General features: G+C 36.0%; 1 protein-coding gene across 1 annotated transcript in view; it reads right to left on the bottom strand.

The window, feature by feature from the left end:
• Positions 1–3,117: 3,117 nt before the first annotated feature.
• The window catches only part of LATS2 (large tumor suppressor kinase 2), a 54,247-nt gene continuing 32,673 nt past the window's right edge, over positions 3,118–24,691 (bottom strand). The window contains exons 3-8 of the mRNA XM_026708820.2: positions 13,496–13,628; positions 11,258–12,804; positions 10,169–10,751; positions 8,566–8,748; positions 7,861–7,967; positions 3,118–6,050 (exon numbers count right to left, since the gene is read on the bottom strand). Coding sequence (XP_026564605.1) covers positions 5,556–6,050; positions 7,861–7,967; positions 8,566–8,748; positions 10,169–10,751; positions 11,258–12,804; positions 13,496–13,628 — 3,048 coding nt within the window. The 3' untranslated portion in view covers positions 3,118–5,555. The remainder of the gene's footprint in view (positions 6,051–7,860; positions 7,968–8,565; positions 8,749–10,168; positions 10,752–11,257; positions 12,805–13,495; positions 13,629–24,691) is intronic.

Here is a 24,691-nt window from a genome sequence, read left to right on the forward strand (position 1 = left end):
ATGGGGAGGGGGGGCACGCATTGCATTCTGGGTGCTGGCGTGCTCGCAATTTTTGGCACAGTAGCCCAAAAAGGTTAGTTACCAGTGCTCTAAGAGTTCCTGGAGCTGCAGCACCGTAGCATTGTAGTTCTTTGCCAATTTGGTTAAATATCTTTAAATACATTTTATCTATTCAGCCCTGAGATTCCATAGGGATTTGGCATAATTTTAATGGGAACATAATTGTTTGAAATGTGAATATCATTGGTAAATATATTCAGAGCACTTTTTCCTCTAACATTTATATATTGTTTCCTGCTCAAGTTTAATTAAATTGGTTGGGAAGATAACAAATAAAAGTAATTTATGCCACATGACTTTCTAAATTTACTATCATCTCAACAAAAAAAATTGTATTTGGGGAAAAATATGTTTGGAATGACATGTTTGATTATCTGCCAATATCACTGCATTTTTCAAAATGTTTTCATTAAAAGCAAGTTTTGCTTTGTACAGAACAATGACTTGGATTCTAAGATGATTTAAGAATGTTTATGGAAGGAAACTTTCCCACCCATTCCTCCCCACAGCCTACTGTGCCCTTTGAAAAAGCATTCCTGGAGATTCAGAGCCCTTCCTGAATGAAGGGGGGCTGCACACAAAAAGGGACACTAGTAATTTTCTCTCCACAAACTTACAGGATCCAAGCCAGCAGCAATTCATGGTAATGTTATGAAACAGCTAGAGAACTGAGGTGCAGGCACAAAAAAAAAAGTGTAGGAAGCCCATTTGTCGCAAAATTGAGAAAAATCTACCTTGTTACTGTTTTAAGTATTCTAGAATTAAAAAATTGATGGGTCCATGCACTGAAATAAACTATGATTTGTTATCGAAGTCAAATTGTCTGGATTCATGAACATGCTAGCAGTATAGAATGTATACAAAGTTAATGTTATTTTTTTTTCCAATTTAACTCTAGAGACTTCAGGTGCTTTAACCTTTAGTAGCCTTCTTATTCCAACTAAAATGATACCTAAAATTCTTAATAGAAGAACATTGTGACTCGTATTCAATTCTGAAATGTTATTAATAAAAATTCTCTAGGTTTCTTTTGTACATTTTTCCATTTGCCCGAAGAAGTTATAAATTCTTTTCAAACTTCACTGCAGCTAATATAAATGCAACATCTCTTAAAACTAACTTGGAACATACCCAACTTAACAGGACTACCTATAAAATAGTATTTGTAAAAAGCCACGATTGATGTCATTACTAGTCTGTTTAAATAAACCTGTAAAGGGATATTTATGTAAGCAAAATGTTTATCCATATTTTGCTAACACTGTCAAAAATGTAACACATTAATCTCATGGACAACTCATTGGCTGCTCTCTCCAATTTATCATCACTGAACCATTTAACATGTGATAGTAATGATGTCTCAGAGATCATGGGAATCTTATTGGACATCCCATGCTGCAGCACATCTTCCCTTCTTCTGTCCAGGTTCAGAAACAGAAGACATATCCAAATTGTAGCTACAGCTGGCCAACTTCTCACCCTGTCACAGCTAACATACCAGAGCAAAAAGAACAAATAATTTAAAGCCCCCAAGCTTCCCAAATAGAGTAAGGCTGTAACTGTGGATACTCCACTTAGTACAGGGGTATCTAACTCATGTCATCATGGTGTCGTCATGTGATATATTAGGACTTTTCCTTTACTAAATGGGGTGGCTAGCGTGTAACACATCCCACCCACAGGCCGCAAGCCCTGACTTAGCATTGAATTTATTATGAAACAGTTCTAACACCTCATCGTTGCTGATGCTCTTTTTTCTCATTCTTCAATTTCTAGATTCTTAACCTCAATGGCTTCTTCTGACCTCTTGCCATCGCCCTGGCTTTTCCTGAACAGTCTGCATTCCTGGTTTCTGACTCATTGTAATTAAACTATACAAGTAGTTCTCACTTCACAAACACTTGTTCAGCAACCGTTTGAAGTTATGATGGTGCTGAACGAAGGGACTTAACAAGGGGCCATCAAAGTTTCATCTCGTGCAGTGTGCCCTGCATTCATCTGAACCAAATTTCAGGTTCACCTGTATTTATGAACTTTTGGCTGCCTACTTGCTGCCAGCAGCTGTCAGCCCTGCCCTGTGTCACCACACCCGCTACATCGCATGCTACTACTCTACCAGCTGGGACCTCCTTTCGCGCACTGGCCAGATCCTTCTTCATGTGCCAGCCAGGTTCTTCTTTCACTGAGGGCATATTGGAAAGGGCTGTGGGCAGCTACAAGCAGTGGGTAGGAGACCAGCCAAAAGGGAAAAGATGGGGGTCAGATAGGTGGATGGGGGAATTCAAATCCATTACCTTACATTTAAGTACTTACCTTAAGTATTCCATTATCATTTTGAATATTCTTTTTGTTAACATAGTTAATAAAATTTGTATTAAAAAAAAACTTAAATGTATGCATTTTGATAGAGATGAAGATTTAGTTTGATCTATCAAAATACATCACAATATAATGGATCAGGTATAATTAAGACCAACATTTTGATACTTGACTTAAGACAACTTTACCTTATGCTTACCTGGAACTGCTGCCACTAAGCAGAGCATTTCACTTAATGACCATGTTGCTTGGTGACAAAGAGTTGCCAGTTCCAGTTAGGGTTGTTAAGTGAGTGAGGACTCCCTGTGCTGAGTCCACACTTATCTACAGCAAGACAGACCACAATTCTGGTTTATCTTCAAACATTTCATAGCTCATAAGAACCCAAAAGAGACATCTTGGAGTTTGATTCATTTTTTTTAATAATAAATTGTGCCAGCAGAAGCTTTCAAAAGGCAAATGATAAATAAATAACAGTTAAACTGAGTTCCTGAGGAAGAACCTACCACATAAAAGGATGACAGATAGATGTAAATATAAAAATGGCATTATATAAAAAGTAGTAATACTGAATCTTTCATAAACCACCACAACACAAGCACTGCATATCTCAGAACATTCCTTTCATACAAATGTAAACAAATACACAATCATTTTGCTTAGTTTACTCTGATGGATTTAAAGATGTTGTTTTAGATAGTATCTAGACAATGGGTAGGATATGATTAAAATATTAAGAAATAACATATGGAATAACATAGGAAAAACTGAAGCTTTAGATTTAAAAACATAAAATAAGCAAACACACAGTGGAATATTGCCCTCAAGTGTTATTGCAATCAGTCATTTAAAATAGGACTGTTAAACTAATCTGAATTAAGGATTTGAAAGAAAAATCTATTTAGGTATATATAGAATATAAATGATGATATTTATGGCTTAATTATCTTTAGCATTCCATTATCACTTTGAGTATTCTTTATGTTAACATAGCTAATAAAATGTGTATTTTAAACAATTTAAAAATATCTTAAATGTATGTTTGTATTTTAATAGAGATGAAGGATTAGTTTGATCTATCACAATACATAACAATATAATGGACCAGGTATAATCAAGACCAACATTTCAATACTTCACTTAAGACAACTATGGCTGCCACCTAAATAGATTCTGTTCTGTATATACTTGGTTAAGATAAATCTCTCCACTTAAACAGGTCATAATAATTCACAGTTCCAAGAAACCTTGGAAGTGTCACCACTGTTGTTTTCATGTAGCGTAGTTAAACCATTATGTGATTGTACCATCTTTCTTTATACTGATGACATAGTGCTTACCTGCAGATTTAAATAACTCCATGCTTTTATCAGGTATGTAGTTTCTAGATCTTGAAATCATCACGGATGAGCAAAAAAACACACCCAAAATTTCTTAATATTCATCTGGTCTCAGAGATGCTTAAATCAGATGCTAGCACTCATTAAAACCCAACATTCTTCCCTATAGACTATGCTATGAAACTGATAGCATGGAAATTATAGTCCAGCAACATCTGAAGAAAAAAGTTCTTTACCCTTGCTTAACTGACTAAGGGAAGCTACACACTTTGATTTTCCACCATAAAATGTAATCACAATAATTAATAATTGCATCTTAAGGAGGACTAGAACCTGTTGATGAAGTATATGCCTTGTAGATAGAGTCCCATTTTCAATCTCCAGCATATTCAATAAAACAGTCTCAGACAACAGGGCTTGGAAGAACTCTGTTTTAAAAAAACAGCTTGCTAAATTACGCTGCACTGTCTGGAGACAGTACACTATACCTAATCATCTGAATTAATAAATCAACTTTATATGTCCAATACATTCCAGAAATTCATTGTCACTTAGCATTATAGCTTAGAAGAGTCCTATAAATTTTAAAAAGAATATAAGGCTCCTGATTCAATTTTAAGGCACAGAGAACTGAACATTCTCATTATATATTTCTGCATACAGATACTAAATGATAATATTCATGAATACTATATGGCAACTTACAAACACACCGAATACTGTGCATTGTGCTAGGTAGATGGGCCATAGATTTTGATCACGAAGTGATCTTGAAAGCTATGTTTTGCTATTTATCCTTTTATAGGAGGCTAAGTATCCTATGAAATTAGACAACTGATTAAACCAAACTCTCCTTCCCCCTATACACACCATCAATCCCTACATGAATTAAGAGTTTTGCCATTTGTCTTAGAGAACATACAATAGCACACAATCATAATAGAAAAACCATCCACACAATACTTTATCAGCACACCTATTGAAGGTCTGAAGTTAAAGATCTTCAGTAAAAATAGATGCACAGGACCTGCCTGTGAATGGCAAGAAAAAGGTTGTTTCACACAGAAAAACAAAATAACACAAGCCATGCAGCACTCTCCACACATCAATCATTGATATCACATCCTGACTGCCACTTGCTCAGACTACGATTGTACTAAATTCCAACATATTTTTCAAAAGGGAAATAAAGCAGCTTCAACAATTGTGTCAGAATTTTGAAATGTGGAAAAATACACATAAAGATTAGGGTCTGAATACAAAAATGGCACTGGTAAATTTAGGACACTAGACGCAATACATTTTTTCCTCTGACTAAATATTATTGCACAGACACTTTTAATCATATGTTCTTCAATTTTATGTGTTTTCCTAAAATGTGACATAAGTGCGATGGGTCCAATTTTTAACAAATGAGAAAAAGAAGAACAGCAGCATGATTTGTCAAAGTTAATTCCTATAATTTAGTAGGAAAAAAAACCCTGCTATAAACAAAAGTAAGTGCTCTTTGCTCACTTAAAATAAAAATAAAAAATAGCACAATGCCATAGAAGCATGTAAATGCAACAGCAGATAAGAAAAAGTTGGTTAAGAATGTAACACCAGGCCTTAGAAACTATACTGAAATCTGGATTTTCAAGTGCACTCGTCAAGAAAGCTATTTACAGTTCTATATAGCCTAAAATCTGAAACAGCTAGCATTTAGAACCTTCTTTTCAAGTCTTTCTTTCCCCAGACTTGCATGATCCTGAACTGGAACTGATCCTAACTAAGAACTATATAAAGAAGACCCCAAATTTATGAATAAAGTTTTGTTTTAGGATTCTATACAGTCATTTACACATATACAGGTTGACAGGCTCCATTCTGATCCAGCCCATCTTTGTTTTCTATATCGGGATTCTTAGACTGGCTTATATCTAGCCCAGAAGGCTTTGGATATCTGAATGGGTAACCATTGTCATCAAAAAACCTTCGGAAAGTGAATTCATAGAAGGCATGTTCTGTATGTTTGCCATTAGATGAGGCCTGAGGGTCCCATGCCCTGGCATTGTCTTCACTGGAGTCATCCGAAGGCCCATCTTCCTCAACTGGATCAAAATTGGATGTGTCCATTGGATGGCTGATCTTTGGGACATAAGGAGCTGGCTGTCTGCGGATGTCAGTGGAGAAGTCTATGGAGTCAAAGAAAGTGTGAGCTTTGATATCATCTGCTCCATTTCTCCCAAGTCTCTCTTCAGCAGAGCAACAGAGTTTTGTGATAAGATCGCTAGCTTCAGGGCTGAGCTTAATCTGAGAGGGAATGTGCAGAGTATTCTCCCAGTTTATCACCTAAAAAATAGAAGTATATAGTTAATGTTGAATATCAATCTGCATGAAGTGCGAGATATCCATATGCAAAATAATTATGCCAGTTGTCTGGTACTCAATGACAATTCTGCTTTTTGCTTTATTTTGTATGAATCACCTCACCTACAAAGAGAGCAAATTAAATAGATAACCAGATCATGGCATGAAGAGATTCTGGGAAGCAGTTTAATTGCATATTTAGCATAGTCCTCAGTTGACTCACTTCTTTCATCATAATCTTGTTGAAGTCTTGTAGTCTCTCTACCAAGGAGAGCAATAAATATTTAGTGAAACTACAGCTACCATTCTTGCAAAGGGACCCAATCTCACTGCTAAATATGCCCTACTAAATGATCAGAAGAAGCAAAAATGCTTTCTAATTAATGCACAGATAATTCCAATAATCACCACACAACCAAAAAATAATAATCTTAAATTGCTTTATTTTTACATAAAGAGATTTAAGTGATATGCTTAAGTGATATCCCACAAAAAACCTGATTCACCTTTAGAGGGACAGAGACACCCAGGATGTAATATAGTAGTCTACCGTATTTTCCTGAAAATAAGACTGGGTCTTATATTAATTTTTGCTCCAAAACAAGCATTAGGGCTTATTTTCTGGTTAGGTCTTACTTTCATGAAAATACAATACTAAATGCATCTGTATGGCTAATAATCTTAACTGGGGCTTATTTTTGGAGTAGGGCTTATATTACGAGCATCCTGAAAAATCATGCTAGGGATTATTTTCCGGTTGGCTCGTATTTTCGAGGAAACACAATAGCACCCTGTCTATGTATTATATATACAATGTAAAAATCAAGAGTTTTGATTGCCAGTATAGATATATATTAGCTCATATGTGAAGCTATTTTAATTAAGTATTCAATAACAACCAATCCTATTTATAATTAACGTGTAAGAAAAATTACGTGTGAGAAAAATAACAGTTTTAACTTTGTTCCTGGACAACACAATTATATAATAATCAACAGGAAATAATATATGTAGGTCAGAGTTAAACTGGAGTCCTCGGTGCTCTCTGAGCTTGGTTGTTTGCTTACTGATGTTTCATTACCCACCTAGAAAACATCTTCAATGCTAGTATGAGGTTTGCTCCCTGTCTATATATATAGTAGCTTGTTCTGCCAATGTTGGTGGGGATGCAGTTGTTTCATTAGTGGTACCTTGATTGGGGTATTTATTTTCTGTTTCTTATCTCTTATCTGAGTATTGGCTGCTAGGGAGAATGTATTCTGATCTTTTTGTTTCCTTTTAGCTTTTTATTGTCTGTTTCGAATGGTGTGTAAATATAATTTGCATCTATGTGTCTACTGATGGCTGATTTGTCTGAATGCCAAGCTTTCAGGAATTCCATATTGGTTTTGGATTGACTTGGTCTGATATATTAAGAGTTTTCCAAGCTGAAACCATAGTTGAGTCTGTCCACGTTCTGAGAGATTAAGGAGTTTTCATTGTGTCTTCTGACTGCTAATTGATGTTCGTGGATACATTCTGCTAGTCTTCTACCTGACCTACATGGTGGCTGTTACAATCCTTACATTCTATGTTGTACATGACCCTATTTTTTTTTTCTTGGACTACTGGATCTTTTGATATACTTGATTTACTTTGAAGGGCTTTATTTGGTTTGTGTCCTAAAGTAATGATATTGTGAATGTAATAGTTTATTGGTTTACTGGTTCTTTCTGAGATGATTTTAATGTCTTATCCTGCACGCACACACACACACAGACACACACAAAATGTAACAATTCAGTAAATATACCTTTAGCTGAGTTTCTGTCGGAGTTGATGCCAAAAATGGAGGCTGCCCCACTAACATCTCAAAGAGAATTACACCAACACTCCACCAATCACAAAGCTGAGTATATCCTGAAAGGTAAGCAGAAAAATGTATGTTTTCTTTGTCTCATGCCAGATTTAAAGATCATGATCATCACCATAACTACTACCACCATAATGTATATCCCATTATATCTAGGCTGATTAAATCTTTTAATCTAAAAAATGGAAATACTCTAACTGAAATGGTTCATTTAGAATCTACTAATGAAACAAGATGTGCTTTCAAGAATATTCAGCTTATTTTATTCACTGAACTTGTAAAGCTAAGAAAAAATACAAAGCATTGCATTCTTCATAAAATTTCACCTATCCAGAATGTTGTCATCTGTTTCACTCAATATTTGTTGTAAAAATGGTGATGCCCAAGTCTGTTCATGAAAATTGTCTAGATCTGAAAGTCAGTTATGGATTTTTTGTCATTCTATCTTTGTTATAAGAAAAGCTGAACATCCTACAGCTTTAAGAGTTTATCTAGATATGGATGGCATATTCACACTTTCACATGGTAAATAACAGTTTAATAAATAAATGAACCGTTGAATTTAAGATGATATTAAATAGCACAAATGAGAAAAACAGGTCTCAGAGTGACAAAGCCTTTCTAACAAAGATAAAAACCATCTACCTTTGCGTAGAAGAACCTCTGGTGCGATATAGTTGGGAGTGCCAACTAAGGAATGGGCTAAGCATCTCTGATGTTGCTTTTTAGCTCTCTGCTCCAAGGTCTTCAACCTGTCTCCGCATCTACAATTAGACACATCATCCCAAAGATCACTTGGCTCCATGCTATCCTGCCTGATGTGACTTCCTTTTAAAAGAAGAAAAACAAAAACAAAAAAGCAGATTACAATCAAAGATCCATACAAACATTCCTAAGTTACAAAACAAAAATGGACATTATTCAAAGATAATTGCAATACAATATTCTAGATATGAAGAATGTAATTCATTTTTGTTGCAATTTGTATTAATATTTTTCTGTGGCTAATTTATTAAAAAAAGAGTGTTCCACAAATGTTAGGAACCATAAGGAAGCTTTTCAGCCTTTTATTGAAAATAAGCTCTGGGACATCAAGTATGTCCAGAAATAGGGACTTATGCCAAAGGAGAGGTATACCTTAGAGCAGGGGTGTCCAACCTTGGCAACTTTAAGACTTGTAGACTTCAACTCCCAGCTTTGCTGGCTGAGGAATTCTGGGAGTTGAAGTCCACAAGTCTTAAAGTTGCCAAGGTTGGACACCCCTGCCTTAGAGTTTCAACATCAAAAGTTCTATCAGACTAGATGGTTGAAATTTAGTAACAATTTTGGCTACTGCTTCTCCTATTTGTACTGTGGCCATGATAAACACATGCCAGCTGCCAAGCATCCAAATTTTGATCAAGTGACAAACATTCGTAAGTGTGAAAAATGATCACAAGTCACTTTTTTTCAGTGCCGTTGTAACTTCAAATGGTCACTAAACGAATGGTTGTAAGTTGAGAACTAGCTGTACTGATTTTGTGTTTGTTCCTAGCCCAACGTAAATGTTTTATTCTTATATTTAAATTCCTACTTAGTCTGCCTTCCATCCTCTTTTTCCTCTACTCTTCAATCTCAGCAAAACCTTACCCAAAATTCCCTGATACTTCAAGGTATTTTTCTTGCTATCTCTAATGGAATTGCTACCCCGAACACCACAGGGTATATTGCCTTCCTGATTTCTTTTAAGATCTTTTGCATGGTTCTTTTTAAAATATTGATATATTTTCAATGTTTTGGAAACCATTCAAAGAATTTACTGAACAAGTGAGATATACATTCTTACAATAAATAAACCTTGGACACTATCTTTAATTTCTAATGTATTTCTGAATATTCTTCAGGAATGTTTTTTTTTAGACAGCTGTTTCATATATTCTTCTATTTCAGCTTTCCCCAATCTGGCAGTCTCCAATTGAATTCAGACTATAACTCTAATAATTGTCAGTTTGCTTTGCCTTCCAAGGAAGATGTCAAATTGAAGAAAGTCACTGCACTGCACCTCAGCTTATTTAGGATCAATTAAAAAAAACATGAATACTTCTACTATATAATCCTGTACCCAATCCCTCTTCTTTTCTATGAAACACATTTAGATAGTAAATTTGGAAAACATTCTTATACCCTGTAGAGTGACAATTTTAGTAACCAAAATGTCAAAGCCTAGCACTATTAGTCATTCCTTTTTAAAACTATATAAGAACCCTACCTTTCTGATAGTATTTTGAGTTATGTGTCCACCTGAATCCTGTACAGAGGCCAAAGTCAGTCAGCTTGATGTGTCCGTCAAGATCAATCAGGATATTATCTGGTTTGATGTCCCTATGGATAAATCCCATTTTGTGGACACTTTCTATGGCTAAAGTTAGTTCAGCAATGTAAAACCGAGCTAGCTTTTCTGGGAAGACTTCCATTCGGATCAACAGGCTCATCATGTCTCCTCCTGGGATGTAGTCCATCACAAAGTACAGGTTGTCCTTATCTTGGAAGGAGTAGTAGAGCTTGACCACCCATTCATTGTCTGCTTCTGCAAGGATATCCCTTTCGGCTTTGACATGAGCCACTTGGTTACGGTTGAGCACATCTTTCTTCCTCAGTGTTTTCATGGCATACAGAGCGTGAGTATCCACTTTGCAAGCAAGGCAGACTTCACCAAAAGCACCAATGCCTAGTGTCTTGATTTTTACAAACATCGATTTATCCATTTTAGCTCTTTTCAGCCTGTTATAGTTTGATTCTTTTTGGTAGAGGATTTTTCTCATCTGCTCTTGCTCTGCTTCACAAAGACCAGCCTTAGTCAAAATCAGGAGGTGGGGAAGAGAAGGGAAAAAGAAGCAAAATAATCAGTATAATGGCAACAATGATCGGAAACCTACTCAAGTATGTTAGTTATACTATAATTCTAAATTACAGCCAATCATCTTTTTGTTCCATTCTCAGGTTCTAACCTAGTTTTCCCTAATTTGGAGAGCATCAGTTTGGGGACAGAAGCTCTAAATATTTAAATACAGCACAGATAGTTTATGTTCGGGTTTACTGCCTAAATAAGCCAGGCTTCCCCTGACATCTGCCTGGAGGAAAACTTTATATCTAGGTTTGTATGTACATGTTAAAGGAACAGAAAAGGGATGTCCTTTTAGTTTTAGATGAAGTGATGCTATATGTAGAGAAGAGAAAATCCTACAAACTTATTTTTTTTAGATACAACACTGTTATGTAAGATTTATCTGTACTTGGAAGGTCCTAACATAGGAAGTTTTATAAAATCAAACCCACCCACCCCCCAAAATAAAATCACCTTGGCCATTTCCTGCTCTAGCTGCAGCCGGCGATTCATTTTCTGCTGATAGGTCTTTATAACATTCTCCACATGCTGCTCCATGTAGAATTTATAGGCAAATGGTGAGTAGCTCTTGATTCGGGATTCTCTCTTCTCTTCATCTTTGCCATTCTTCCGCACTGGGACTGGGGAGGTCTGTATTTGCTTTTTATCCTTGCTCACTTTTTCTGATTTAGCTGTCTTGATTTTGTCATTCCTCTCTCCGTTTTCCTCAGATTTGTTGCTTGATGAGCTTGGGATTCTCCGAATGGTTTGTTCCATTCCTGGACGTAAACAGTTAATATCAAACTGCTCTGAACTGTTGGGTAGCAGCAAATGTTTGGGATATGGTGGTGGAGGACACCTGAGTTCCTGGTTGCTATAATCAACATCTAACTGATAGGCATTTGCTCCTCCAACAGGGAGGGGGTGTTGTTCCATCATTCCTAGGCTGTCTAATGCTGAAGACTGTGCAGGTAACCAACCTGGATGTGCAGGGCCTACAGCAGTCTGAGGTTCAGGCCTCATCACTCTTGTGCTCTTAACTGGTTGGAGAATATGAGTAGCTGTGATGGCCGTGATGGTATTTGGAGAAGGAATGGAGGCCTCAGTTTTGCCTGAAGCAGTCTGCCTCATAGGTACGGGCATTTGTGGCTGGTGGTTGTTAAAAGAATTGGTTCTACTGGGGACACAGGCATCTGGCCTGAAGGGTACATGTTGCCGCGGAGATGCTTCCAATACTTGGCTCTGTAGTGAATCACGACGGGATGAAGAGGAGGAAGAGGAGGAAGAGGTTGCTTGCCATTGCTGAATCTGAGAGTTATTCAGATCATATAGGTCCATATTCAGGCTATTTCTAGATGGGGTTAAAAGACCCTGGGGTGGGCTGTCTGAAAACTCATTACTAAATGGAGCACCTCTTGTGATTACATGAATTGGATGAGAACTTGGGATTGGCTGTTTGTGATGGGAATGTGGCATATATAGACCAGCCGGTGCCTGCTGGAACCCATGGCCAGAATTGTTAGGTGCAACAGCGGCTTTGTTAGGGAGGCTTGGATACCCTCCTTCTTGTTGCATTTTATTTTGAAAAGAATGGCTCCGTTGAATTCCATATCCAAGATTCTCATTCTGCACCATCACAGGCTGTCTGCCATAATGCGGACTATTTGAGCCATGGGTACCCTGCAACTGCAAAGCTTGGTTACTATGACCAGCCACTGGATAGCTGATGACTGAGGAATCCATGTTAGTAGGATAGGCTTTCTGCTGAAGATTTCCAGGAGTGCTGTGGGAGCTTAAGCATGGTGGCCTTTGTACAGGAGCATTCATGTTCGCAGACTGAGAAGCAGAAAGTAAATAGTCCATATATGGCCTGGGAACATCACCGAGCACATTAGCAGATTCAGCACCAAAGCCAGTGCCTTCATAGGCTGGGTTAGTTATCTGGTGATAAGGTGAAAAAGATTCAGTGGATCCTTCAAAACTTGGCCTTCGGCTTACACTGCTTGGCATTATATTTTTTCCTGTGGAGAATAACACAATGGATGGATTAACATCAGAAAGATACGTAAGTATATGAATAAATGCTGTTCTTTCTCTCAAACACACACACACACACACACACACACACACACACAGAGGGAGACAGAAAAAGAGAGGGAGGGAGGAAGGGAAGGAGTGAGTCTTATGTAACCACGGCAGATTTAAAACAGTTATTCATTGTGTCCACTGTTTAACCACTGGTTCCCAGTCAAGTTTACTTTTCATTGTGCGTGAAATCAATTTTGGAAAAAAAATAAAATGTTCTTTAAGTTTCTTTATAAACATATTTGTCTTGTTGCACATGTGAAGAAATGGGGAAAGAAAAACATAAGGTATATTATTCCTTTTTTTTTGCACTGAAAATAGCACAGAATACTTACATCTAATTTTTCCCTGTAAGTTTGATTTCAAATCTTTTAACACTAAATGCAATGGAGTTTCTGCAAGAATTCCATTAGTTACATAAGAAATTATCACATCAAATGATCCAGTCATGGAACTTCATGTAGAGACTTCCATAGGACCATAATCTCTCTTCTTCCTCTCTTACACTGTGACGCTACATTTAGCAAAGTTAGAAGAGCTGAAATCTTAATCTGGTGTACATTCAGAAGTAGATCCACCTTGAAATAGTTGAGAAACATATGTAGAAGACTAAACAAACTTGCTTACCTGAAGAAGTCTGCTTAATTACACGGACTATTTGTTCATTTCTAGGGTCTAAGTATCCCATTTTGCTAATATATTCCAAAGCTGCTTCAATGCTTCTACTCCCAGTCTGTTTGAGAGCTCTAATAGCCATTTCCTAGACAAAATTAAACAAACACAAGATATCTGTAAATAATCTAGAAGTATTTAATATAATACAAGTGCAATGAACTGATGCATTTTATTGACGCATAATATCTGAATGTATTATGCCTTTCAAGTTAAAAAAATACAAGTAATAATGCCTTTCTCCAGCAGCTCAAAATCATATAGATTGAACTCCTCCAGACTGTCCCACAACTTCCATTTTATGAGGTAAGTTGGGTTTAGAGTAGTTCAAAGTCCCCCAATGAACTTCTATGTTTGAGAGAAGACCCAACCCTTGGTCTCCCTGGTCTTAGTCCAGCATCTGAACCATTATACTCTATGTACAGACTCCACAGAAAATGTTATATTAAAAGAGGCATTCCTTCCTGCACCATCTTTCTATAAACGCTGGTAACAAAAGTAATTCCTATTTCATTTTTTAAAAATAACCATTGCTGCCTGGTTGTTCTAAGGTTTTTGTTCAATCAGTTTCAAGCTTCAAAATGTACAACCCAATTAACTGACTATTCAACTAAAAAGTAAAAACAGGAAGGTATTTTGAAATGTCTAGAAACCCACATATTTTATCACTTAGGTGGAGAATAAAGCTTTCTAGAATTAGTTGGCTGAGAATGCTCACCACATTATGAAGCCTAGCAACTCAAGACACAAACTCAAATGAACTAGGTTTTGGCATGTAGCTAGAATGCTCCAAATATTAAAAAAAAAAAATCAGTTCGGCAGTGACACCCTGCAGCAGCTCTTCTTACAATATGCTACAGATAGCATGCTTCTGAGACTTCATATTTTTTAAAAAATAATTTATATGAGAACAAAATAGCTGGGGGAGTACAGGGTGGCCAAAAGAGCAGAGATGGTGGGTGGGGGAGTTGAAATGCATGCTGTTGTGTTGTCATAAATGCAATTAGGCTGCCAAGTGGCTGAATTATGATCACAGGACTGTGGGGCATTGCAGTGGCCATAACTTCAGGGACCAATTGTAACTATCACTCATTCACTGCCATTGTAACTTCGAATACTGGCCGAATGAACAGTTGTTAAGCAGGGACTACATTAACCATCCCCACTTGAGAGAAAATAAATATTGTTTCATAACCAGCAGTTATTTCCATGTACTCTTTACCTAAATACTATTTCATCAAGACTGGAATAGCAGCGGACAGCTTTCCCTGTTTTAGCCTCTGTGTTGGCTTACTTCCCCACTCACATTGGCAGAGGATAGGACTCCAGTTGTTTTATAAGACTGCCCAGCAACATTTTTCATTGAGAGGAGAAAAAAAGGAAGCTGGTTGCCAGAGTATATTTATAATCATAAGTAAAGATTGTGAAAGAAGTTATGGAAAGATTTCTCCTCTCCTCAAAAACAGACAAGAATCCTTTTCCAACTTGGTATGTGTGAAGGAGACAACAGGCAGTTCAAGATGTGGACAAAAGAAAACTGCTAAAAAGTCCCATACTTAATACAAATATAAACACTGTGCTTTTCCATTCACAAGGATGGCTGACAGATGCCGGAAGGAGATCTAAAGTTCTTCAAGGGAGGGGCAGGAGAATGGGCTTCTTCAAAAGAAAGTTGGATTAGGAAAGTTCATTGTGATTATTCATGTTGCTAAGTTTCTTGCTCACTGGAAGCTCAAGGAAGACAATATTGTTTCCCAGAACACATGGTAATTTCTATTTCTGGGCCATTTATGAAGGTTTTATAATACTATACTCAGGGGCCCTGCTTCTGCAGGATATACCCATAATTACATTTTAAAGTTGTACCTGTTATATACATTAAGGCAATAAGAAGACAAGTATGGAAAACTACTGTACAAAAACACACACACAGGAAAACTGGATCAACTTCATTACAATAGACCTCCACTGAGCACAAGGTAGTGGCTGAAGGGATTTATTTAGCTAGTTGGGGATGGGCCAGCAGCTATTCAGTTCTATAAATACTCTGCTAGTCCTAGGAGACGAAATCCTGAGTTGGTGAATGAAACTGAACCTTTACATGGAGTTTAAAAGAAAAACCTGAGGGGGAGGCTAAGAAATTAGAGGAGCATTGATGGAGAACAATTTTCAGGACATGAGGGGGAGTCTAAGAGAGCACATACCTCCATCTGAATGATAATTGATTATAAGAGGTTAGGCAGACAGGTGAATTAAGCAATAGTACATGGAAGTAAGAAAATTGAAATTAAGGAAGATAGCTATATAACTATATAGGTAGAAAACTAGCAGAGCTATTGACCTATCCCATAGTGCAGAGGACCACTTTGCAAATAATTTGAATGAACTATTTCAAACTTCATGCTAGCACACCTATTTCTCATTAAAGTAGCCATTTTTTTCATGCTTCCACACAAGCCTGCAAAAAAAAACCCGGTATGGATCCTTTAACGAGTCAACACATTAAAACAGCTGCCTCATTTTCACAGGTCATCTAGAACAAAGATGGTGCTATGTAGTTGAAGATTTGCATTTGTATGGAGTCTTGAATCCTTTTTTTGATCTTATATAAGCATGCTTAAGACTCATTATCTAAAATACACTTGGATAGTGTTTTCTGAATTGACTTCTTTCTCAAGAAAACTGATACGAAGAGATGGAAATATCCAGAACCTGAAGGTCTGGAGGGATAAGACAATGTCATTTCATTACCAAGGTAACAATTCCTCTGCTGTTATGGAGATTTTTGGCTTTTTTGTAAGAAAACTGTCATTCCAAAGGGAGAAAAATATTAGAAGTGCTCCATTCCTTGGTGATGAATAGATACTCTCTTTTGTCAAGGATATGCTTCTGAAATTTCATAGCAATAGACGTTTTGACAGAGAAAAAGACAGCAGGATTTGAAAAAGTCATGCCGTACGATGGCACAAGACTACACATCTCACTTTAGCTTGATAAAGCTAAAGTTCTGTGGCTGATTCAGCAGTAATGATCCACATTGGTGTAAATAATGTGGGACCCATGTAATTGTGATTTTTGAGATTCTGGAAGCCAAGTGCAGGTTTCTAAATAGGAAGTTGAGAGGATCAAGATATATTTAACTGAAATGCTACATAGCTCATATGCAGAATCAGCTACTCGGATAAACCTGAGGAGTGTGAAGGAATGCACGGGCAGAATCCAATTTGATAGTCATTGTGGAACTAAGACTGCGTTTAAAAAGAGGGTAACAATTTAAAACAGGATGGAACTACTAGCAGATCCATCCCATTCCCCAGCCAGGAAAATGAAATGAGCCAGAAAACATCTGGTTCGGCATCAATCATCTCTTCAGAATTCAGGTAAAAAAACTGATTATTAGAAAGTAGGACATAAAGACACTATAAAGCAGGGAAATCAAAGAAGCCAAGCGCTCACAGAAGACAACACATATTCCAGAGATATTTACATAAAGGCATCTTGTCTTAAGTGTTCAGTAGTGAATGTTAAAAGTCTTTGAACCAAAATTGTGTGTGGGGGTTTGTGGGTGTGGGTGGGTAGAAAAACTGGGGTGCTTGGGAGACCAGAGCTGTAGGGCTAAAAAGAAAGTTAATGGCACGAAGACAAATAAGGGCACACAGTCATCTCAGCATAAAAGTCTGGGAAATACTGTCCTTTGCACTTCAGAAAGAAAGTACAATGTCATATTTTAAACCAGAAATTATAGAAGGGCAAATTCCTATATAAGAGCAATATAGCTAGGACATGTCCACACAGTAATTTAGTAATCAGCACATAGTCTCCTACTGCAAATATCTGTATCTGATCTGATAATTTAATGAGAGAAATCTGAGGAAAGATTGTGCTGACAAGATACATTTTACGTTGAACAGGCAAATGAAAAACAAATAATTCCTCTGGTTCAGATGGAATCCATCCAAGAGATTTTAAAGCATTAAAACATAAGCATGCTGATCCTTTAGCAAATATATGTGACATGACCTTCAGAACAGGACTGTGGCTCATTTTTATACAGGAACCAAGAAAGATCCAGGAAACATCTGTTTTGGGTAAATTGGTGCCAAGTGTTATTAGAGTTAAAATGATCGGGTTTATAGGAAGATAAAGGTTGTTAAGGAATCGTCAACATGGTTGCCTTTCTGACCTTTTCGAATTTTCTGCGGGCGTCAACAAGCATGTGAATGACAATGACTGCCTGAATTCATAAAAAGGCTTTTGAAAAGGTTTCTGAGAAAATATAGCAAACACATAAGAAAAGAGCTCCCCTTAATTCAGTAATTAACTAAACAGCAGAAAATAGAGAGGAATAATCAATCAATGTTTTATACAGTAGAGAATTTAAACAGTGAGAATTTTCCAACATACATATTGAGGCCATGCTTCTGAACTTATTCTACAGTCATTAACCTAGGATTAGCAAGTGAGTTGACTGATTTTGCTAGTATTGTATCCAATTATTTAGGGAAATTCATACAAAAAACAAGAAAAGCCTCAAAAAGGAATTAAGTATATAAACTGATAGAAATCTGAGGTTAGCCAAGACCTTCAGGCAAACAGGGCAAAATATGTCCTTTGCCAACTTGACTAGAATGACAGGGTCAGAGTTGATGGCAGATTACCCACCAAGTCCTTCAATACGCTGAAAGACTTGACAAAGAGTTTGCATTTCACAATTCACTTCTTCAGGATGAAAAAATAGGTTTTTACTCTTCCTAATGAGGCTCAGGTTTTGATGTGCCCCTTTTAGCAGCAAAAGATTCAAAACATTTGCTCATGTCGTCCCAAAGGTGCTTTTACAAGCAGCAACTGGACTTTCTGGTTTTTCTTTGAAGATGTTTCGCTTCTCATTCACGAAGCTTCTTCAGTTCTGACTGGATGGTGAGGAATGATGAGAAGCGAAACGTCTTCAAAGAAAAAACAGAAAGACCAGTTGCCTCTTGAAAAAAGCACCTTTGGGACAATCATGACCTGGATGACTGAGAATCTCCATAGACATTTGGGCATGTCTTTCTGCTATCCAAATGTAATGGTTAAATGATAAATTAGCTAATAATAGCAATCACCACAGAGAGTACCAGAAAAAATGGCTGGGATAAAAAAAATAAAACCAACGAGATTTTCACTTAAACCATTCTGCATACTGTGAAGAAGTGACCTTCAGTCAGACAACCAAAGTTCAGAATTTTGCAAGCTGTTAAAACTTGGAGATAAGTGTGTCTGTTATTTAGCATTATCTCTGCTAATCCTGGTACTAATCCATTTCAAAAAAGTAGTAGTATAAATTCTTAATAATAAGCAAAATAAAAAATATGGATGTAAACTGGTTTAATCTCTATAACAATGTAACTGGATGCCACAAACTGGGGCAGGCCATTTTATATTTTCAGTGTCATTTCCCACATTTGCAGGAAAATCAGTATAGCTTTAAACAACTATTATTTATTAGGATTAAAGGATCCATTTTATACAACCTTTTATTTTAATCTTTGAATTGAGCTGACTCAGTTACTGAGCTTTATTCGGCTAATTGTTGCCAATCATAGGGGATAAATAGGTACCACGTAGGTGCAAAGGTAACAGCACTCCATGATATCATGCTGGCCACATGACTGCGGAAATGTCTTCTAAGAGTGCTGGCTCAATGGCCTTGAAATGGAGATGAGTCCTGCCCCCTGTGATTGGCAACAATTAGCCAAGTAAAATCCGCAGAATCTCCTTTATCTTTACTTGTCACAAAAGAAATTAGATTTTACGAAAGGAAAGAACTGGTTCTGGTATTTTTAAATCTTAAAAACATGTCAAAAATATTTTTGAAGACTCAGCTTCAGAAGAGCACTTAATGCTGAGTTGAAAAGTCCTCAGCAACTTATGGGTGTGCAAACGATTAAGGAAGCGATGGAATGCGTAGAGGAAAAGCTGTTTTTTCCCAGTTTTGTTCTGACTCTACCACTGGATGTAAAACTCAGTAACTGAGTCAGCTGAGAGCAACTGTCCCTAAGAAAAAGCATCCCATCCTCTACATAACAATACCCAGCAACATCTTTCCTTGATCCAATAAGGAAATCTAACAATACTTTGGAAGAGAAAGTTTGCCATTGTCTTCAAAGGCAATTTTTAAATCTCGTTGACAAAGTTGTTTATTAATTCAGACATTGCAGTTTGCTAATTTACTAAAGTAAGGCAGAAGAAGAAAGATTCCAATTTGCAAGACAATAACAGAATAACAGAGTTGTAAGGGACCTTGGAGGTGTTCTAGTCCAACCTTCTGCTCAGGCAGGAAACCCATTTCAGACAAGTTGTCCAATGTCTTCTTAAACACCTCCAGTGTTGGAGCAACCACAACTTCTGGAGACAAGTTGTTCGACTGGTTAATTGTTCTATCACAAACTATCCTTAGTTCTAGGTTGCTTCTCTCCTTGATTAGTTGCCATCCATTCTTTCTTGTCTTGCCTTCAGGTGCTTTGATGCCCTCTTCTTTGTGGCAGCCCCTCAAATATTAGAACACTGCTATCGTATCATCCCTAGCCCTTCTTTTCATTACTTTATTACTTCATTTCATTCAGTTCTGATAAGGGAAATATCACAACTATGTTGAGGGATCTCAGATGCTATATTTTCATCTGTAAAGTAGAACATATGCAAAACAGCATTTAAGCAAGATGCACTTGCTTGTTTATCTGCAATTAAAAATGGTGATTGATACGTGGCTTTTTAAGAATAACGAGTTGTGACTACAGTTTTTCCCCCCACTGATATTCTACTAGTTACCATCCAGACATACTCTCCATGTGTTCAGCTGTCAAAGTGTAATTATACCACATCATAAATAGCAACCATTCATTCTATTGCACTCTCTCACAGCCACAGCCACAAATACACTTGATGGCAACATCTTGACCCCAACTTTCAGGGTAAGTAATCTGTCTGGATAGCACTTCCAATGAACTTCTGTGATGAGGTTATTCTCCGTCATTAGCATCAATGATGCATTTTGCTAATTTTACCATACACTTTTGCCAAACTCTGTATTTATAACAAAACATTGCTGGCTGATATTGTGTTTATAAAAAGTATAATATGTTAACCATTTCAGCATTGCAGTTACCACTTTTGAAATGACTAGATTCTATTAATTCCTTTTCTGTTGTCACAGAGGAAAATGTAAATTATGTACAAAATCTGATCTGTCAACAAATCTTCTTAGAATTCAAAGAGAATAAATCTGTCAGATAGAACACAAGATATCTATCAGTTGTGTATACAGATCAAATTATTAAGCCAACTGCCCACAGAATATCTTGAAAAAATGCATAAGCCTTATATAAATTGCCCAATATTTGATACACCGACCATTAATTAATTAAAGTTTATATCCTTACAGAATGTCCTACCTTTTTTTGTACTAAATTGTTTTCTAAAGAACTCAAAGAAACTGATTAGTCTACCGCAAGCATTCAAAAACAGTGATAGATAAATTGAACTAGCCCGAACAAGGCATCTCTCCTTAAAATTGAATTTTTTAAAATATTTCAATAAATGAATGAGAGTGTGTCTGTCTATCTATCTATCTATCTATCTATCTATCTATCTATCTATCTATCTATCTATCTATCTATCTATCTATCTATGGTATTCAGCTTTGTTCAGGTTTTTCCCCACGTCATTATAGTTGTGCTTTTAAAGTTGATTAAAGGTACTTGATAGTGATAAAGAAGATGTAAAGAAACTGTGCTATTTTGTAATGGAAGCTTTGCTCGCACAAACCTGAATTTCTTGATTTTGTTGACAGCCTACAATTGGAATTCTGTGGTTTTTCAGATGTTGTTGAACAACAACACGCATAGAACAGAAGCTTTTCTACAGGCAACTTGGGGAGTAAATACTAATGAAACTAGAAATATTTTAAAGGCATTGCTCAAATGAAACAAGATTCTTCTTTTTTTTTTTTTTTTATATAAATTTTTATTATTTTTTTAACATAAAAAACACAACAACAAAACATAAAAGTATCAGCTCCCCCATATTTTTGTACACACCGTAAGTCGGTTGGTCCATCGGTTTTGTGCATTCACCTCATAGTCACAATTACAGTTACTTTATATAATACTCTTATCAATACAAATTTATAAATCCTAGTATCTCTATTAAAAAAAAAAAAAAAAAATTTGACTAAACTTTTATTCGGTCATGCCTTTATGAGATAACTATATTTTAAATATTTTATTCTAAAACAAATCTTATAATCATACCAATTCTATCCCAAATATGAAAAAGAAAGAAACAAAGAAAACTATTATATAAATATAGTATCAAAAACCAATAAAAGGAAAGGGAAAATAAAGTCATTATTATTCCTTATTATCTAACTTTTATATTTTAATATTTCATCATTCAACCATTGATAGAAAAGATCCCAAACTAAATAAAATTGTTTATCTTCTTGCTCTCTAATTTCAAAAGTCAATCTACTCATCTCAGCACATTCCAAAATTTTCTTTACAACTTCTTCTTGCAATGGAATTTTCTCATTTTTCCAATTTTTGCAAATACAATCCTAGCAGCAGTCAATACATTTACAATCAAATATTTCAACTCTTTACTATAAGTATCTGGTAGTATTCCCAATAGAAAAACTCCGGTTTCAAGTCTATATGCTTCTTTATCATTTTTCCAGCCACATGTGGATTTTAGTCCAATATTTTCTAGCATCCTCACAAGTCCACCACATGTGATAGTATGAACCAGGTTTCTGATGACATTTCCAGCATTTTTCGGATTTGTTCTTAAACATTCTTGCTATCCTTGTCGGGGAAAATGCCACCTGTAAAACATCTTATACAAGTTTTCTTTATAGGCTGTAGACATTGTCATTTTATAATTTTGCGACCATAATTTCTGCCATTTCTCTAAATCAATCCCATATCCAAAATTCCTCCCCCACGCAATCATAGTTTCTTTAACTTGTTCTTCCTCAAGCTTAATTTGCAATAAATAACCATACAATTTTTTAATCACCTTTTCATCAGTACCCATCAAAATCTTATCCAAGTCAGTTTGCTTATCATAAAATCCTCTGCTTTGGAATCCTCATAGTACTTTTGAATATATTTGCAAATATGAAAACCAATTCATCCGTATACCTTGTTCTTCCAATTTTTGCATCGATTTAAGTTCACCCTTTTCATCTAATAATTCCCCATAGTTAACTGTTTGTTCCTTTTATAGATTATAGGATAAGAAAACGCTTCTATCGTCGATAACCAAACTGGAATTTTCAAATAACACTGTTTTTTATCTTCTCCCAATTCAACCACAGAGACTCCCGTATATAATGCCTTCTAAAATACCCCTGTGTTTTAGTTCCCTTGTACCATAAAAAAGCATGCCAGCCCAACAACAAATCATGACCTTCTAATGTCAACAATCTGGTTTTCCTTAATGTTATCCATTCTTTAACCCACGTCAAGTTTGCAGCTTGGTAGTACAACTCCCAATTAGGCAATCCAAACCCTCCTCTAAATCTAGCATCCTGTAAAAGCTTTAACTTTATTCTTGCTTTCTTACCTTGCCATATATACTTCAAAACAATTTTATTTAAATCCTCAAAATATTCTTTTCCAAGCCTAATTGGTATTGTTTGAAACAAAATAAGACTCTGGGTAAAATGTTCATCTTAATTGTTGAAATCCTTCCTATTAATGACAATTGTAAGTTCTCCCATTTTTTCAAGTCTTGAGCTATCTGTTGTTTAAGTTTAATATAATTATTCTCCTTCAATGTACTACATCTTGATGTCAAATATATCCCCAGATACTTAACCTTGTTTGTAACTTGAATTTTTAACAGTTCTGCCAACTCTTCCCTTTGTTTCAGCAACATATTCTTTGACAAAATCTTTATTTTATCTCTATTTATTTTCAAACCAGCCACCTCCCCATAGACCTCTATCTTTTCCAACAGTTTCGAGGCTGTTTCTATAGGGTCTTCCAAGATAAAGACTAGGTCATCTGCAAAGGCTTGTAATTTAAATTCTTCCTTTTTAATTTTCATTCCTTTTATAGTTTTATCTTCTCTGATATTTCTGTTCAACACTTCCAAAGTCAATACAAATATCAAGGGAGAAAGAGGACAACCTTGTCTTGTGCCTTTTCTTATATTAATAGGATCTGTAAATTCTCCCTCCATCATTACCTTAGCTGTTTGTTCATTATAAATTGCTTCTATTGCCTGAATAAATCTTCTAGCAAAGCCCATCTGTTCCATTAAAAGTAACATAAATCTCCAATTCACGTTATCAAATGCCTTTTGAGCATCTAAAAATATCAAAGCCATTTGCTTTTCAGGATGTGCCTCATAGTATTCCAGGGTGTCCAGAATTACTCTCATATTGTCTCTGATTTGTCGCTTTGGCAAAAACCCATTTTGGTCTGGGTGGATAAAGTTATTCAAGTACTTTTTAAGTCTTTCTGCTAATATTGAAGCAAAAATTTTATAATCTGCATTTAATAAAGAAATCGGTCTATAATTCTTGATTTGCAGTAGGTCCGCCTCCTCTTTTGGAATAAGTGTAATGTAAGCCTCTGACCATGTTTTAGGTATCATCTTTTTTAACATAACTTCATTCATAACTTCTAACAGTGGAATACACAGTGATTCTTGAAAGATTTTATAAAATTCTACAGGAAACCCGTCTGGACCTGGTGCCTTTCCATTATTTTGTTTCTTAAGTGCTTGACTTAACTCCATCATTGTTATATTACTTTCTAGCATTTCTTCAATCTCTTTAGGTATCTTAGGTAGATTTGCATTCTGTAGGTATTGTTTAACTTTCTCCTCATCAATGTCTTCTTTCTTATACAAATGCTTATAAAAATCATAAATAATCTCTTTTTTTCTTTGCTGCCATAACAAATTTTACCTTGGTCGTCTATTAACTGCGGTATTTTCCTCGACTCTTTCTCCTTTCTCAATTTGTACGCTAGCCATCTACCTGGCTTATTTGCATCCTCAAAATAATTCTGTTTAGCATTCCTAATTTTCTGTGCCAGTTCTTCTTTCTCTATTAAATCCATTTTATGTTTAGTTATATCCAGTTTCATTTTAACATCTTTT

This window comes from Pseudonaja textilis, chromosome 7 (assembly GCF_049901715.1).
Source record: "Pseudonaja textilis isolate UNSWEBS1 chromosome 7, rPseTex1.2, whole genome shotgun sequence".
Lineage (NCBI taxonomy): Eukaryota > Metazoa > Chordata > Lepidosauria > Squamata > Elapidae > Pseudonaja > Pseudonaja textilis.